This window comes from Pezoporus occidentalis, unplaced genomic scaffold, assembly GCF_034315485.1.
Source record: "Pezoporus occidentalis ecotype Australia unplaced genomic scaffold, CSIRO_AGI_Poc_V1 ctg147, whole genome shotgun sequence".
NCBI classification, from domain to species: domain Eukaryota; kingdom Metazoa; phylum Chordata; class Aves; order Psittaciformes; family Psittacidae; genus Pezoporus; species Pezoporus occidentalis.
This window is the reverse complement of record NW_026913284.1, coordinates 1020099-1039405: the sequence shown is the minus strand read 5'-3', so window position 1 is coordinate 1039405 and position 19307 is coordinate 1020099. Positions and strand designations below refer to the sequence as shown.

The 19307-nt window shown below is 37.7% G+C and overlaps 1 protein-coding gene across 1 annotated transcript in view; it reads left to right on the top strand.

Moving 5' to 3' along the window:
* The first annotated feature begins 452 nt into the window (after window positions 1–452).
* Window positions 453–19307, top strand: part of ADGRA1 (adhesion G protein-coupled receptor A1) — a 286313-nt gene continuing 267458 nt past the window's right edge. The window contains exon 1 of the mRNA XM_062610365.1: window positions 453–771. Coding sequence (XP_062466349.1) covers window positions 548–771 — 224 coding nt within the window. The 5' untranslated portion in view covers window positions 453–547. The remainder of the gene's footprint in view (window positions 772–19307) is intronic.

The window sequence follows — 19307 nt, the reverse complement described above, 5'->3', positions numbered from 1 at the left end:
AAAGATAGCTATTTCCAAAACTAGATTCCCACATATTTTTTCCAGCTCCGATTTTCCAGCCTGTGCTCAGGCTGGTGGCTCCCGCTGCAGCTCGTCCCTGCCGCACCGGTCTGTTTTCCCCCCAGTTACTGGACAACCAACGCGGGCTCAAAGCACCGCGGTTCAGCCAGGTAGCACCCGCACAGGGAACACCCCGGGGCTGCCGGTGGGGCGCAGGGGCAGCCCCGGGTCCTGGGGGGGGGACACGCTCCCGGTGAGCGGCTGACTGAAGGGGGCCGGGGCGCGCATCGGGGTCCGCCCAGCGCCGCGGCTGCACGGGCTGCGGCAGGAAAGGAGCGGCGGCTCCTCCGAGGAGAAGGAGGAGGAAGGAGGGGGGGTCCCTCGGAGCGGAGCCGGCCGCAGCGAGAGGCGGGGCGGGGTTGGGGTGGGCGCAGGAGGCGTGGAGGGGAGCGCGGCGCCCGCGGAGGGGAGCGGAGCTGCTCGGCGCGTGCCATGCGCGGCGCGGAGCGGTGGTGGCGGCAGCTGGCGGGTCGCTGGCTGGCTCAGCATGCGCGGGCTGTGCCGCCGCCTCTTCTGCCTGGTGGCCGCCGTCATGGGGCTGTGCGGGGCCAGCAGGAACTGCCCCGACCTCATCGTGGACCGCTGCCTCTGCGCCGCCGAGCGCGCCAAGGGGCCCGGCCGCCCGGCCCTCCGCATCAAAGTGGTCTGCAGCGGCGGGGACTTGGTGGAAACTTTGCAGCCCGCCGTGCTGCCCAACCGCACCGTGTCCCTGTGAGTACGGCCCGCGGGGCAGTGCGCACCTGGCCCTGGGACGTTCCCGCGGGAGGGGACGGTGTGGGGCGCCCAGGGGAGAGGAGTGCGGGGAGGGACGGGGACCCCACTGAGCGGCAGCAGGAGCAGGCAGAATCACTCCGGGCAGGTTCTAACCCTGGCCCGGCTTTTAAAAAAGTGAGAGTTGGGTGGGATGTTTCATTTATTTATTTATTTATTTTCTTCTGCACAGTTTGGAAACTTGCCGGCGTTTTGGTCGAGCAGGGGAAGCTGGGCTTACCCCGATGTCAATTGCATGCTGCTGTGTGTCGTGGTTTGAATGTCAGTGCTAGCAGAACTGATGGAGCTCGCTGGTGCACCTTTCTGCCGGCGACGGGATGGGGTCAAACTATCCGGGCAATAAATGTATTATGGTATCGATAATGGCACAATGCCTTCTGGTGTGCTGTCTGAGTCTCTCCTAAATAACGTTTGGAATTTGATATCTTCTTTTGGTATTTCTTTTTGAGCAAGTTTGTGTACAAACACTTAAAATGACTGAATCGCCAATATTGTTGAGTTGTCTGGTAATTGAAAATGACTCAGTTTAGTGTTTTGCCTTTTTTGTTTTTTTTTTTTTTTTTTTTAATCTCCCCAGGAGACTTGGAAATAGGTTATGGCTAAACTTGAATAAATGGTGTGCATTGTAAGTAAAGTAGTAGAACTTTTTCCAACTGCATCATCAAGTATAGGTGAAAGTAATGGCCCTGTAATGGACCCAAGCAGTAATAGCTCTGTGACATTTACCCTTTACATCATGCACACATCAACAGATCTTTTACTGTTGAATTTAGTTCTGTTGACAATTCCTGCGGTGAACATCTCCACTGTTCACTGCATTTTCTTTAAGTCAACACTTTTGGGAGACAAGTGGTAAATATAGTAATTTATAACATCTGGGGAGCTTGTGCTTGTAAATGTGCAGATGTGCTGTGTAGGCTTCGGTTCATTTTTAGCTATAACTATTGAGTGACCTGATGCTGGTTAGCTGTATGCCAGTTATTCATCTGGGGAACTTTTGCTTGTTAGTACACAAGATAGAAAAGCTACACTTCCTGCCAAATTTTAATAGGCTGGTTTAGAATAAAATTATTACATCAGCGTAACTTTTGACTTAGGTGCTAAGTTCACTGCTACTTCTGTAGTTTATATAACTGGCTGTGTACTTAGGGTTTGTACTCCACCAGAAATAAAAAATGTCAACATCTTGGGCAGGCAGAAACTGTTTTTTTCCCATTGCTTAAGGAGCTGTAGAAACTGACACTCAGCATGTCTGCAAAGGTTTTTCATCTTAAGCATTGATTTACAGAGTCTTACTTAGACTTTTTTTTTCTTAAGAAACTTTTAACGAGCAAAGCACCAGTAGATGAATCCAGCTGAGCATAAGATCAACAGAAGTATGTATTCAATGTAATGAAAAGAAATTGAATTGGAAACAGAAGTGAGAAAAGATGAACGGGGGAGGTGCTGCGTTTGAAGTAGTAGGTGGGAGGATTTGCTCACTTATACATATGATTTAAGGCATCAGTAGTAAACTTGATAGTATCCCTCTAAATGTCTTCATTTCAGGTAACGTTTGCTCATACTCATTAGAAAGATACTGTGGTTGTTTGTTTTTTTTAAACTTTAATTATAAACAGCCATTGATCTGAGAGCTGATTAGCTGTCCTTAGTTGATATAAAACATCACGAATCATTGCTTGTTGTTGAATTTCACATGGATGAGTACAGTACCATGTATCTCCTCAGTTTATGCCTTCCCTCTTACAGTCTGTTTTTTCAGTTTTTTTTTCCTTCTCAGTAAGTAAATATAAAGCTAAATCTTGAAGATAAAAAGGAAAAAAAAGTTTAAAATCTGTGTTAGAGACATAATGATTTTCAGTAGCTGGAACATACAGATGACAATTTGATTGAATGTGTCAGAGATTGTCCAGGAGAAACTGTTTCTGAATTAAATAACAGTTGTGAGATTTGGCCAGCTGCAGGAAATAATGATAAAAAGTTCAAACACTAGTACTCTTACATTTGTTTTTGTAGTTGCATGGAAGACTTGGGCAAAAGAGAACATTCTAGTAGTCACTGCCTGCTTCCATTCAGTTTTATTGGCCCATAGAGAGAAAGAGAGCTTTAACATATGGAACATAATCTTTTGGATTGATTTAACAAGGTGAATAAAGGAATTCAGATGCAGTAACACTGTAATGAAACAACGTAACAAACAGTTTGGGAGGTTTTGGACAGATTAAGTAATCTTTTTATATATACACTTAATATATAGGGATGCTGCTTGCTTAGTGCTTTTTTCTTTTAGAAAGGAAGATTGAAGCCAAATTCTAATAACTGTTCTGCAGAAACGATAGAGGAGTTGCCTGTGCTGTGTCTCTTAAGTTATTAAGATATGAAGCTGTGGATGTGTAACATTTCATTTGCATGCTGGGTAATGATGTTGCTTATCAGCAAATTTAAGAAGTTATGATTTGTTTAATGTTTTGGTTTCTTTTTTCACCTGAGTGACCATGGACCTTGGCTGAGTTTGCCAATTTCAGCTCTTTTGTGGAGTATCTGTAGTGAAAGAATTGCTACTGAAAATACTTCTGACACAGTCACACACAGTGACTGCAAACTAGTGTGAAGTCACTGAAGAAATGCTCATTCTTGACAAGTTTGGACCAATTATTTCCAGTTTATGACATGGAGAAGTTTTCTTTGGAATCGTATGAACACTGGAGCTTTTCAGTACTGCCTCCCAATAACATACAATATAAATACTCCCAATAATAAATAAACATACTAAAAATAAAATCAAAATATAAGCTAATAAAGCAGTTATCCCCTCCTCTTTATATTAAAATACCAAAACCCACAAAATCCCTTTTTCTGGACTCTTGTTTCACTGCCTTTATTTAGTATTTTACTGCTTTGGGAATTGGATTCAAATGCTTGATGTAGACCAAAATATAAAGCTTAGCTGTCACTTCACATAGTATTTGCATGTATCCTGTAAAAGGATTCCTAGACCTTATTGATTTGCAACATGCATTTCTGTGCCTTGTGTATTGGATATTGGGGCAGGGGTGGAGTAATGCTCTCTATTCTTTTTTTCCCCATGAAGAGTACAGCTATTGAATCACTAATGTATGAGATCTGCTCTCCCCACATCACTCTCAGTAGGCATGGAAATGTAGACCCAACAAGGAGGAGACATATCCCTTCAGGATAATACAGTTTTCTAAGTTTAGAACTTATGGCTGAATACTTGGGAATTCTTATATTGAATCAGTATTTAACTTTGTTTTGTTTATTGTTCTTTTTTTGTTACCAATCATTTGGGTTGTTAAAGTGTAACTCTAGGGAAAAAGATTATTTGCAATTTTCTTTCTCCTTTATGCTAGCAGAAATTTTAGTTGTTAAACTTCTGCTTCACTTGTTAATGTTTGGGCTATATGGAATATGATAGTAAAAATTGTGTTGTTGCTTTTTTGAATGTGGAGGTCCTGCAATTTCAAGTTTCATAAATTAGCAGATTGGATGTTCTTCTGAGAATCAAATTATTTGGAGTAAACTGGACAATTTATTTCTGTACTTCTTTTTCTGTCAAGTGGGGTTAAAGAAGTTGTAGTTCAATGCATGTCTTGATATCACTGGGCAGAATATATTTTCAACCACAAATGCCATCAGTTTCTGATAGTATCACTTTTATATTTTTTTTCCTCCCTCAGTTCGTAAGAAAGTCCAGCATTCAGACTGAAGGTTGTTATTATTTAGAATTTTACCCATAGACACACCTATAGAAATCTGATGTTGCAGCTCATGATAGAAATGAAGATTTAAGGTAGTGTAGTAACAATTCCATGTCATACAGGACCCTTCATTTATGCATTTCTTCTGACTTTGAATCAGAGGTCTCAAAGTCGTCAGATACTTGGTTTCTGAGTGAGGCTACATGACTCCAGTGGTAATCTGTAGCCATAATACTTACATAGGGGTTTTCATCTTCAAAGCACTTTACAAACAGTAAGTAGTCTTCTGAAAGCAGCATTGCCCTGCTTTTCTCTGTCCTAAACTTACTTTTATGTCACATTCATTTATGTCATGTCTACTGGAACTTATTCAAAGTTATTATATTACTGTATTATTTTCATGTCCAGTCTTGTCTTTTACACTCCTATATTCAGTTTAGGATATATCGATATGGTTTATTTAATATAAGCATTTGCTGTAAAAATAGATCACAAAAAAATGTTCTTTGTGTCCCAGAGAACTTAGAGGTTAAGCTAGCCAAAGCAAACAAAGGAAGAATTGAGGAAAGGATGATCAAAAAGTATTATTCAGTGGTTTTATTTCCGCATCTTAAAACTCACATCTTTTTCTTTATTGATGAGAGATCTCACATAACGCTTTTATTTAGAAATTAGCAATGCTATTAAAGATTAATTCTCATTATAATGGTTTGCACAGACGTTTTCACCTTGGTTAGCTTCCTGTTTTCACTCAAAGTGGCAGAAAAAAAGAATAAAACCAGGTTTCCTGCTCCATTATTTATGTGCGTATACATATTTATACATGCTTACTTTTCTTTTTTTTTTGAAATGCCAGTTATTGTGAAAGGAACTCCTAACCAAAGCAAACTGACACAAAATACACATAAAACATGGAAGGCCCTTGTCTGCTTGTCAGTAACAGCAAGTATGATGACCACTTCCAAGGCATGACTGAAACTAATGCATTTGCTGGGATTTTAACAGGAGAGGAGGGTAAAAGATTTCTGTTAAGGAAAATAAAACTGTCTTTGCAAGTAATGCCCAAAATACAATAAAGGCTGCTTTAGTAGTTACCAGATTAATTTTTTAAGTTATATGAATCACGCTGAAGTTTCTGTCTTTACTAGTATTATTAAGCTGGAAATGTCATAAGTTAAAACAGTGCCATATATCCCTCTGCTGCTTTTAAGTCCTCAGTGTAACTTTCTTTGAGGCAGGTAGTTTGTGCGTGACAATGAGATGATAATTTTAGAAACAGCTAAAATGATTTTACAGTATTGAACTGTTAATTAATTTACTAATTTTATGTAGAAAACAAGTCCTTTTTTTTTTTTGCTGCAAATCAGGAAATTTGCAATGTTGTGATCTTATACTTGATTTCATCCTAGAGGTAAAAATAAACTGGTTAGGGTAGACAGGAGGATAGTAATACGTGTGGGAAGTGAGTGTTGTCATCTAAGTGTATATCTGATATCTATTAAGAAGTTCTAAATGAAGTTGGGGTTTTATAATATAATTTGTCAGCTGGTTAGCTATTGTCCTTGTTTGCCTTAAGCAGGAAGAGATTTAGTATATGCCACTGGCTCTTTTTTTTCTTTGTAGGTTGGTCTAATATTCATAAAACCTATCTAATTCCTTATCAGAAGATATTTGGAACAGAAATTTGGTTCTGAAATGTAGGTATTTTCATCTGTTGCAGTAGGGGCCAGGGAGAAGGTGTTTTATGTATGCGGGATTTGCTTTTGTAGGACATTGCATGAGTTGCTGCCCCTCAGGACCAAAGTACTGTCAGCTCTTAGAATGGACTGTTCCTTAAAGATTTGAAAATGGAGCTCTTAATACGTTTTTTTTTTGTTTTGTTTTTTTTTTTTTCTTTCCCAGAAGGCACACTGAAACATTTTCTCAAAATACATTTTTCTTTCCTTGTCCCTTTCTAAGTATCCTGTTAGCATTATAAGATGTGAGGTGAAGAGGGGGAATGATGGAGTGGTTGGGAGAGAGGTGAAGGAGGGAAAAGGACTCTTAAAACACGTCTGAATAGTGAGGAGTAAAGGGTCTGAAGAATGTTATTAAAATGAAGCTCTAAAGGTTTAATGTTACATACATTCTCCCTTTTCTCCATCTTCAGAGGTTTAAAGTCACAGATCTTATTTATTTTTTTGATGTTGTACAAGAACAGGGTTTTATGAACCCCTGTGACTCTGGAAGCCCATTTATTCTTTTGCCATTGACATAGACCCCAAAACTTTCTGGTCAGAAATAGGTGGAGTAACACTGCTTTCTTGTGCAGAGTTTCTCCTTATTTTGGACCCTCTGTCATCACAAATTTTGCAGCTGTTGGATGCAGTCATGTTCCTGATAATCCATCCCTACTTTCCTCACTGCTGACTGTTGTCTTGTTTTTATAATACAGAGCTGGCATAAATCTGAAAGTTAGAGGGTGGAGTATCTTTACTGAGGCAAAGGTTCTGCTCTAACAGCCAGGAGGAAATGTACATTCACATATATGAAGCTTACATACTTCCTTTGTACATATCTGAGGGCCAGAGCTTTGTACCAACTTGGTTTTTACTCCTAATACTTGTTCATGTTTTCAAGAATCACTGTTCATACAATTTGATTTAGATTTTTGTGGAAAAATTGTGTATTGATTTCTAGGCTTCCTCTCTTTCCATCTTCTTGATAGAATAACAAAACCTTCACAGCAGTAAAAGTGTACAAAACGTGGAAAGGTTGGGTACGTGCATCTCTAATCAACTATGATTAACTTCAATCAATTACAAGTTTGCTCTCTAGTTCTAGACTTCCGAAATACAATTTGCTAAAAACTCTGTATTATTTATAATATTAACTTTTCTTTCATCTTCTTTGGGAATTATGTAGTACAGGGAACACACAGTTCAGGCTTGGTTACTATTTTTGTGGCAACATGCTATTCTTCACACTTCCCTTAAAATGAGTTCCAACTGTGTTTTCATGCCTGGGACTGATTTGGGAGTACTCTGAAGGTATGGTTAGTCATATGAAAACTGTGCTTTTGCAATTTCTATCATAGTCTTACAGACTTGTTGGCAGTTTCTTTTCTGTACTTAGTTGAATATAATCTTATCTGAACAGCAGTATGTCAAATGTATAAACTGTCGTGTCAATAAAATAAGCATACAGTGGTTTCTGGGTATTATGCTCATAGACCTATAAATCTTTGAGAAAACCTGAGTTTTATTCCTAGATCATATAGAATTTAGGCTTGCTGATAGCTATGTGTAAGTAAGCAAATTCTTTTAAACTTATGTTTTAAGCTTTCCTTTGGTGAGTGGCTTTCTTCTGAAATGGCTATTTATCAAAACTCTTGGAGGTATAAAGGCACTGGCATGCATTTTCAGCATATATACTGTAGGCTTTGTATAACACAAAATGAAGTTTAATGGATTTTCTATGTTATTAAAGTATCATTATGGTTTTTGTGTAACATGAGAAGTCAAGGCCTCCAAATTCCAAGTTATGTACATTTATGTTTCTCCTTGTTTATTGAAGAATTACTATGATTTCTTCCTTCTAATGTCAATCAAAAGGATGTCTCTCCATAAAATCATTCTCCTTGTGTTATGGAATTGTCTGTCCCAGAGAGTGCATGTTTTATAGACAAAAGTAGAAATTGGGAAAGTGAAGGTTTTATGTCTACTGTAACTTGAGAAAAGAACAAACTACACCATACAATGGAAAATAAAGTTAAAACTAGTAGTAACAAAATCAGGCCTGGAAAACATGAAGAAAAGCGTAGGTTTAATGAAAGAATTGTACACTTAAAATTACTATATATCAGTAGTTCCTTGGCAACAATTTTTTTGATAGGTGCATTAAAAATTAATGTGCATGGTATTGATTTCTTTGAGATCAGAGAGGTGGAAGAAGAGCATAACTGGTCTGTGGGCAACTTTATTAATACAGTAGGTTTTACAGAAATTTCAGAAGTATGCTGAATGGTGAGGAAATGTTCGTTTACTGTAATGAGCTAATAACCTGATGCAGCAGCAAACCTACCAGCGTTTAAGAGAGAGGGAGATAAAAACCAAAAAGGTGTTACCAATTTTGATGAATCTAATTTACCAGCACTCCTAAGTAACGGAATTATTATACTTTAACATGTGTCTTATCAGGGGAGCTTTGCATGCTAAAAAAAAATGCTGAATTTTCTTACATCCTTTCATAGGTCATCCTCTGTGCTTGGACCCATCTGCTATTATTTCTGGAACCTTTTCATTCTGCACTTTCTTCATTACTGTAGGGGTGGTGAGGCACTGGAATGGGCTGCCCAGGGACATTGTGAATGCTCCATCCCTGGCGGTGTTCAAGGCCAGGTTGGACAGAGCCTTGGGTGACATGGTTTAGTGTGAGATACCCCTTCCCATGGCAGGGGGGTTGGATGATCTTGAGGTCCTTGCCAACCCTGACTATTCGATGATTCTATGATTATTATTGTTGTTGTTGTTATTCCCCCCTTTTTCTTCTCATCTGCATCTTATTTTTGTTCGCTGTTTGCATGTATTGCACAATTTACTGTAAATGCATTTCTAAAAAAGGAGAAAACGTATCTCTCTGCTCTTGGCCCTTGGCATGCTCCACTTTGCTTGCCAGCCTCTGCACTATCACTGCTGTATGCTGCAGCTTCTGCTTTCAGCTCATGGTCTCCACTACTTTTTTAGTGTTACATGACTTTAAAGTTCTTTTCCTTTTCTAAAACCCTCCATTACATCTTCCCTCATCACCTTTGATCCTTGACTCATTTTATCCGTCTCTTCTGAACTTACTGAGTGGAACTGAAATGAGTGAGGATATGGGTCCTCAGAGAGATTTGAATTAAGTCCTGGAGTTCACTGGTGCCTGGAATTGGGGCCAGGCAGATGGAGCTGATTCTGTTGCACAACTTACAAACAAGAAAACCTTTTTTTCTGCAGTAGGAAGCTGTGCTTCCTTACAGAGTTTATCATTTAAACTGCAGCCAGTGGAGTAGAGAACTCTGAATGTGGTTATGTCAAGCAGTAATTTTACATTGACCCAGCAAACATGTTGCTGATAATCAGAGGGAACAGTCACATGAATCAGATTTGTTTTCCATCCCCAGCATTGTGTATTATTCAGACGGGAAGAGGAAAAGTTTAATTGCCAGTTTTCTCTATACCTATGTGACAACTTTCAAGCAATATTGCAACAGTCCTTCCTAAACTGTTTAATGTGTATAATGCAAATAATTATAAAGATGAAATCTTAATGTGTGCTGTTATTCTCATTGCAGTTCTTGGGCTGGAAAACTAAACTCTTCAGTATGTAGGCAAGTCTAAGCTTAAGGGACTGCATTCCTTTCTCCTGTGATATAGCTAGTATTCACATTTTGAGTTTATCATATACCTGTATCTTAAATTAGATAAAGTTAATGAACTGTTCTCAGTTATGGCCGTAGAAGTTGACAAATCCATTTTAACTTTGCAAAAGCCACAGTTTTCCATCCATGATACATATGGGATGCAGGAAAGGAAACACAGTCAAAATGCACAAAACAAAGCATTCTCTCTATTGGAAGAAAACAATACGTTACTCCCTTGGTAATGAATGTCATTATAAGGCTTTTGTTTTGGGCATGTATTTTGTGATTAGACTTGTTCAGAGTCCCTGATGGAGTCATACATCATCTCATTTATAGCAAGGTAATCATCTGTAGTGGGAGAATGGTAAAGTTTTGTTATATTATGCTTCAGGTAACTTTTCAAAGTAAGATATCATGATTGTTTAAAGGAATTTGGATTACATGGTGTTTAGAAAACAGAGTCAAGCTGTGGGAGTTACAACAATAGATTTTCAGGTAGCTGTTAAACTGCTGGTGCATGTAAGAATAATATCTGCAGTTTCTTTATGAGGAGTTTTTCCTCCATGTTTGGTAGCAGTATGCGCTCAGAAAATTAATCTGCTCTTTCTCTTGTCTATATCAGATAGGAGTCTTGGGGAGGGAAATTCCATACTTTTTTCTTTTAATGTTAGGAGACTTTGGGTAAGTACGTAAGTCCATTCAGTGTGAGCAGGAAGCCGTCTATAAGGCTCTTTGATTGGTTATGTTTTTTGTTTTGTTTTGTTTTGTTTTTGAATGTCTTTTTTTGGGTTTGTTGTTTGTTTTTTTTTTTTCCTGATGGTCATGTTCTCCTTTCCTTTCCTTTCCTTTCCTTTCCTTTCCTTTCCTTTCCTTTCCTTTCCTTTCCTTTCCTTTCCTTTCCTTTCCTTTCCTTTCCTTTCCTTTCCTTTCCTTTCCTTTCCTTTCCTTTCCTTTCCTTTCCTTTCCTTTCCTTTCCTTTCCTTTCCTTTCCTTTCCTTTCCTTTCCTTTCCTTTCCTTTCCTTTCCTTTCCTTTCCTTTCCTTTCCTTTCCTTTCCTTCCCTTCCCTTCCCTTCCCTTCCCTTCCCTTCCCTTCCCTTCCCTTCCCTTCCCTTCCCTTCCCTTCCCTTCCCTTCCCTTCCCTTCCCTTCCCTTCCCTTCCCTTCCCTTCCCTTCCCTTCCCTTCCCTTCCCTTCCCTTCCCTTCCCTTCCCTTCCCTTCCCTTCCCTTCCCTTCCCTTCCCTTCCCTTCCCTTCCCTTCCCTTCCCTTCCCTTCCCTTCCCTTCCTTTCCTCAGCAACCATGCTGATTGATAGAGTTGCATTAAGTTCTTAGCATTTGAGGACCTGGTTTTTGTGGACCCAAAGTATACCGGAGGAAGAACAAACAATGACAACCTTTGAGATATGAGCATCAGAAAATGACATGATGTCAATCATAAATGTTGTATGACTTAATATATGTATTCAGTGAATGCTAACTGCTCTTCATGTTAAATAAAAACTTACCTGGCATATTTATGTACTCATTAGCCCTCTTGGATCTATTCCAAATATGCTAGTACTAATGTCTTTAGTTTAAACAGAAAAAGAAACAAGGGGATTTGTAGAAAAAAGGAAAGTAATTTTTTAACAGTTTTCTTTGTCTTTCCCCTTCTATAATAAAATGATAAATAACAAAATTCCTAACACTTAAAATTTGAAAAGGCTCCCACATTAATGGTCATTTATTGTTGTATTATTCATAATTCTTTACACTTTCTACACAATTACATGTTATAAATAACAGTTTTAAGAGTCAACAGTATAGACTGATGAAGCAAAAAATAACTGTAAGAGCTAAATAAATGCAGTAAATTCTAATCTTCTGCATTTAGAGCAAATGAACTTACTGCTTTAAAGTTCTTCATGCTTATTGATTATCATTATAAACCTGTTTCTAAAAAGTTATTCTTTCTGAAACAATTCTCAGTTATTTTGTGCCTGTATTTAATGACTAGTCCATTAACGAGTTGGTCCATAGAATGGTCTTCATAACAATTTTACATATTTAAACAGTAAATTGCTGGCTAAAATGGCCTCTTTATTTGAATAAAAAATACAGCAGCATCACTAATTGGACAAAATTACTTTAAATAAAAACATCCTTGATTATGTTTTCATGTATTTTTCATGTATTTTTCATGGAGTTGATTGCTTGTATCTCCCTGTAATTAAATGCTGTTTAAGTTTTTATTTTCTGTAGGTATCTTTGAAGAACTCAGGTCAACTATGTGGTGTTGTTATGGATACTTTACAAATGGAATACTTGGTTACCAATCTATTTGGTAATGAAGAAGGATTAGATGCCATGCCCCAGTTTGGAATAGATTAGAACAAATAATTTTTTAATGTTAGCTTTCCAGAGTACTGCTTTAGCTGAGGCAGAGTGATTGTTTTAAACAAAATCCCTCAAGTAGTTATTTATTCAATAGCACTGAAGTCAAGTTGGGGCTTTTTTTTTTTTTTTCCTCTGAAAGTAGCTGTCAAAATGGTGGTATTAAATTATATGTTGAGTCAGTGGTTCCGTAGGATTAGTTAGTCTATAAGACTTTTTGGTTGACTGTTGTTTCCTTTTTGAAATTGGAATAGCTAATAAAGCATTGGAAGAACTTGGACAGCTGGTTTTCCTATTTTTACTTGTTGCTTTGCTGTTTCATATGAATTTTCAGTTACTAGAATTGTTTTGGAATAAGTAAAAATATAATACATGGACTTTAAAAATCTTGATGGTTACACAGCTTTTCATTTCCTGCCATCTGGGCCATCAACAGAAATATGAGTGGCTGCCCTGGACCAGAGCAAATACCCATGATGCAGCTCAGTACTGTGTCTCCGGTTTAAAGGTGTTTAAAAGCAGGTCCCTAGGATAGAGCGGCAGTGTGATATTTCCCACAAGGATCTCCTGGTCTCCATCCCAACTCAGAGCTGCAGTTCTTGTGTATTTAATTTACCAAAATGGATTGTTTTTCCACAGCCTCCTCCGGAACCTGTGCCAGCTCCATGCACTGGGAGCATCCTGTGGCAACATGTACCACAGCTCAACTACATGCTGGCAAGGGGCTCCCTCCTTTTGATTATTTCTGAGTTTCAAGAGTTCAAAACGCCTTATAGTTTGTTTCAGCCAGAGCTGACGTGGTCATCAAAGACATGAAAATGGACCAGGTTCTGTCATCAATGGGGGAAAACCTGTCTGTAGTTTTTTCTTGTTATATCTATCATTAATCACTGTCAGTAAGCTGAAAGACAAGGAGGTGATGCAATTTCAAGTTGTAAGATTAATATATACTACTAACGGTATGCTTTCTTGTATGTAATCAACATTGTGTTTAACTTAATGAAAAGAGAGCAATGATAAAACTTCTTTAAATAACCTCTACTTCTGCTTTAATATTTTGGTTTGATGAAAAGCAAAAGCTTGAAGTCAGCTTTCTCATTGGTTGGCCTAGTTTTCTCATAGCAGATTAATTGATTTTCCTGCTTTCCTCTGTATTCCTGAACCATAAGTACATCTTCAATTTTCCTCCTTCAATTTGTGCTTCATTTAGTAGCTGGCACTGTGGAAAGGAGGAGAGAGGGAGATGGTCTCATTGAGAGAAAAAAACCCCAAATTGTTAAATTGCAATAACAGCATGCCAGTGAAAAGAGGTTTTGGAGGAGGTAAATGGCTTTAAAAGGTATAGGCTGCTTGTCAGTTGGTCCTTTTTATTTTTGGTTTTTATCTTGTCAAAAATAATTTTGGTCAGTATTGATGCTGGCAGCGTATTTGTTCAGAAAAACTGCAATATGGCTCTGCTGATTGATAGCCACTTTGCCTGAGATAAGCTTCAGTTTTGTCTTTCTGTGTATTCTTTAGTTGACAACTCTAAGCCTTGTAACATGCTAATAGTAGTTTAGTAGATTTTGGTACTTACTGAGTATGGGTCATTAGTGTATTCATCCGAGACTGGAAGAAAATGGATAAAAGAAATTAAAAGTGGAAAAATTCACATTTTTAGCTTGAATTTTTTGATGAGGAGGGGAAGGTGAAAATATTGACAATGCTATTTTAAACTGGAGTACTCTTTTTAATGCTCCCCCTCAAGACAGTCTCTCCACATTATCTCTGTAAAACACTGGGACATGCATGAGGCTGATCCTCTCTGAATATCTATTGCAGGCTGGCCACAAAACCTGTGTTTCATTACTGTCTGGGTTTAGGGTGGGCTGCTGTGCTTTCTCCTTTTATTTGTTACTTTGTTCTGCGCCATTCTCCTGATTTTGTGCCATACTGTTGATACTGTTGACTGTTTCAGTATTTTTTTTTTTTTGGGGGGGGGGTGTTGTCTTTCTGGTTTTTTTTTGGTTTTTGTTTTTTTTTTTTCCTTTAAACTTTTAATTATGGGAGCCACTTTCCAGGAACTGACCAGCAGAAAAGTCCTCTCCTTGAACCTTTAGTAGGAAAGCCTTTGCCACTGTCGACCATTCAGGCTGCCTAATGTCTGCCAGATCATTCCTGAAAGAGGAGATGGTTAGAATTATAAGATACCTACACTGCATTGGTACTTCTTACAGTAGGGCAAAATGCTTGAAGTTCTTTCCATTATCAATCTGTGTGCATGGTTTGAAGATTTATAGTTGCAGAGGAGATCCTGTCCCATTATATGAGACAGATCTGCTCTGCCAAGCGCTTTCTACGTGTCTGGAGAAATGTGTCCATTGCTGACAGCGAGGCAGAGTCGAAGGCTGTCTTGCAGGTGCAGAGGATGTGGTGGGATGCTGATAGGTACTCCAGCCCAGAATCAGGATGTGGTTGTAGGGAAATGGCTGCTCACTTCACGCTCGCAAGTATTAGCCTCAAGTAGTATTTTTGGTCTGGTTTTGCACTGTATTGTAGTAGAAGTTATACTGCAGAAAAAAGACATTGATCACTGCAGAAAATGTTTCAATAAGGTTAGTTTGTTAGTGCTTAAAAAAAATAATGAATGTGGAGTGGGGGTGAGAGTATGAGTTGTTGTCTTAGGCACATGAGTACTCCATTAGCTGTCCTAGTCTTTTCTCCCTCTCCTTTATTGTGATTATGAAGAAGATTTCTATGAAATAAAGATAAAATTCAATACTGATGAATATTAAGTGAAAAGGGAATTTTGACTTTACTTATGCATTGGTTGACTTTGAACCAGTTTGACTTACTACCTGCAGGAGTGGTACTCTGGAGGTGATGCAGCCTGTGAAAATGACACCTCAGCTGCAGTCAACATGGGTAACAGAACACAGCATCCTGTTCCCACTGTGTAAACCCACAGTGGTGCATCTGCAGCAAATTATTTTATTGGAGTTTCATAAGAAAGAAAAAGTAGCCTAGCAGCTACTAATCTTGCTGTGATTTTTATATGCATGTATCTGTTCTTGACCATGGTCAAAGACAGGACAGTGAGCTATAGACTGCTGTCTGACCTGCTTCTGATAACTTCTTGCTGTTCACTATATTTATTCATGATCCAGATGGAAAATATAAAGTTCTCAAAAGGCAGAGTTGGGAGGAATGATTACAGCCTGGAACAGCTCTTTAGGGTAACTGGGATCACTTGGCGAGCTGGACTCAATAGATCAATGTTCATTTTAACATGGCCAAGAATGTTGTCTTATATCCAGGACAAAGAAAGTAGTTTGCACTTGCACGTTCCAGAAAACAGTTCCAAAATTGTGTCACTGAAAACCAGTTAATTATAATGGTGCATAATCGGTTAAACATCTGTTCCTGGTGTGATAGTACTAAAAGTGCGCTGATAATACTGACTTGGATCCAAAAACAGGGAATACAAAGCAGAATTAAGGACTAAATATTACTTTGTTTGCTGCTACTGAGAAAAACATTACTATTAAAAGATGTTCTAAGTATAGTTTAAAATTTCAAGGACGATTTAATAACTAGAAAATACGTGCTGTATTCTGAAATGTGTTCTCATAAATCTCTTTTACTTGTTTGAGGTTAAGAGGTTATTTGATGATATCCCATATGTGTGTACACAGAAGAGAGATGTCTGATATCAAAGATAATTTAATTTGGAAAATAATGAGATACAGTCATTGAGAGCTCAAACCAAATGCATTCAGAATAAGAATGCCAGTGGAAATCTAAGTGAGAGTAATTAACCTTTGGAAGACATAGGAACTGTAATGTGTACTTCATTCCTTCTTAAATTAAGACTGAGTATTGTAAAAGCTCAACAAGAAGTTAGTGGCTTGACATGGCTTTTACTGGGAGAGGTTCTTTGCAATACATAACGTGGTCATCTTGGTCTCTTCTGGGCATTAAAATAAATAAACTAGTGAAAATCTTGTGCTAATATGTATTCTAACATACTACCAAAACCATAATTTAAGTGCTTTTGGATATGGACATAGAAATAGCAAGAAGATCTATGCAATGTTTCTTTCTATATGTGAGTCTAGTATAATACTTGTAAAAATGTGACTATTATTTTTTTAAATACAGAAGTAGAATCATGGTAGTATCAAAATAAATTTGTTGACTGTACAGTAGTACACTATGTATTTGGAAATACTTAATGCTGAATAGTTTCCAAGTGTCTCTTGGCTTGACACTGGCAAACGTGTTCACCAGGTGTACTTCATCTGTGAATAGTTCTGCTTTGAATTCTGCCAAATACTCTGACTCTAATTTAGCTATTGAGGTGCTGAACCCAGTGATTTTAATGGTGTTTATTATTTGATGTTAACCAACTTTGATTTCTCCTTCAAATTTAATCCTCACTAATTTACCTACAAAATTCTGACAACAAAAAAGTTATTAACATAAGAAGCTGCAGTTTAAAAATAATCAGACTGTGTCTACATGCTACTCTAATCAACTGTATTTCTGTTTTCCCTGTCTGTTGCTGCCAGTAGGATTTTTATTGAGTGGTGGGTGTTGGTAAAAGGGATGTTACTAAAACCCAGTGTAGCTTTAAGTCAGTGTTTAGCAGCTTTATTGCAGAGATGAAAGTCGTGAAGAGCTTTGTGATTTGAATGTTACCATCCTTTGATCTTTAAGTTGCTCATTAAGTTTAATGTTTCAGTAGCTACTGTTTTTAAAGTCTTACCCTGTACCCTCTATTTGAAATTTTTCTTTAAAACTGATTTCTGTAATTTGGCACTGTTTCTTTCCTGTACAAGGAAGTGCAAACTTTTAGCCATATTAAAAATATTTCCTCTTGGTCTTACTTGGTATTTATTTTATAATTTATGCATCAATGAAAGTAGTATGTTATAATTCATAAAGACAGGCTAAGCAAGTTAGATGTCTGCTCTTTTCATGTCACTTTCAATCAAGTTAACAACTAGCTGAAGAACCTACAACTACAGCTTGTGTGTGTGAAATTAGTATGTTTTACTTACTGAAATGACAGCTTTGAAAGAACATGTTAATCACTCTGAGGATTCACTGTTACGTTCTTATGTAATCTAGGATTATTTTTGTATTATTGATGGATAATTTCTTGTGTAGCAGGTATAACGTATACATTATATTATAGCAAAATTCTAAACTCAAAGGAGTAATCGAAGGTACTGGGGCAAAGGACAAAACTTCATACTGACAATTCTTTAATCATGAACACTTTCTAGACAGTTAAATTACTGTTGCTTCAGTTTGTAAAGTAAAGGTATTTGGAGGGAGGTTCAAAATGCAGCTGGTTTTCAGCTTTCTGCTGTGTAGAACATCTCTGCTAACCATTTGGAATAAAATCAGAATCTGATGCATAGCTGCTGGGGGAAGGGTTGTTACAAAATTTATAATTTATAAATTAAAAAAATTATAAATAATTTTTATTTAAAAATTAAAAAAAAAACCAACAAAACTAGAACACTTATAACCAGCAAGATCTTTTCTCCTTGGTAACTTAAAACTGCATGACTGGCTTTCCTAGACAATGTGCAAACTATTATAAAAGTATTCAAGAGCAAAGTCCTTTGCCAGAATTCAGTAGCAAGATCTTGAAATGTTTTTATGGCATCCATGCCTCAAGCATTAAAGGAAGCTGCTGTTCCCTTGCTCTGTTCAGAGTTCTCTGCTTCATCTGTAGTGTCCCCAGCTGCTATCCTGATTACTCAGGTGTTGGTAAAAATGTTTGCTGCCTGTTTTTTCAAAAAGGTACCGTTTTCACAGGAAAAGCCTTTCTAAGTCACATCAGTTTAATGGCACAGTTAATGAGGTCTGCATGTGACAGTTTTATGGCACAGCATGTATGATCAAAGATGGTTAATCTTATTTAATACAATATGTATTTATGCACCATTTCGATGGACTGTATATCCAAATGTTATTGTCAATAAATAAATCTTGACAACAGCCAAGCTGAGAAAATACAAACTGACAATAGGAGCTGGCACGTGAGCAGCAAGATTTATACTCTGGGGATTTCTAATAAAATAAAAATATATTGAGTGACTTAAACCAAGCTTTTTCTGAATTTAATTCTTCCTAGAACACATCAATTGTACAGTATTTTATTTAGGCATTTAAATCACGGGCCTGGTGAGAGTGATAACTGCAGGCTTTGGGACTCCTGTCAAGAACAGAGAGTGCAGAACATGTTCTGTGTTCTTTCAAGGTGAATAAAATCTTATTTTACTTTAATGAATATAGAAAGGGGAAACTTACTCATACCAGTCTGACAGAAATACATCAATAGGTCCTTTAGTGCAAGATGATACCGTGGTACTTGATTCATTTTAATAATGTGTGAGAGATGAATTCCCATTTTTTATAGGGAGAAATCATTAAAAATCAAGATCCACTTTTTAAAAATAATGTTCATTGCTCAACTATTTTTGAATATAGTAAGAATAAGAAATGTTTCGTGTAGTCTGTGACAAAATGCAGTATTACAGGGTTTGTTCTTCTGATTTGACTTGCCTAGACGATCCACATGTTGACTTAATTTTACTATTTACCACAATCTGTAGTTTGGTCTAAAGCTGAATTTATGCAGGTTTATCTGTAATATTTGTTGTTCTGAGTTTATAGTTGAAAACAAGTGAAAATTGTCGTATTTATGATACAAATGATTTGTGGAATCCAAGTTCATGTTGTATTTTGGTAGTGTACTCTTATCATTTTTGTTCTGGTAAGATACATGTAGCAGTTGTTCATAAAAGACATTCAATATGTAAAAACAGTAAAAAACCCACACAAAACAAAGCATGTTACTGAGTGAGACTGGTGGTCCTGTAGGCAAATACTGTGTCTCTAAATTCTGTCATTTGAAATGTATGACTTTAGGTTGCAGGATTATTATTTTTGAGATGATAGGGGTGGGGGGGGAGAGGGAGGCGTGGTGATGCATAGCTTGTAGG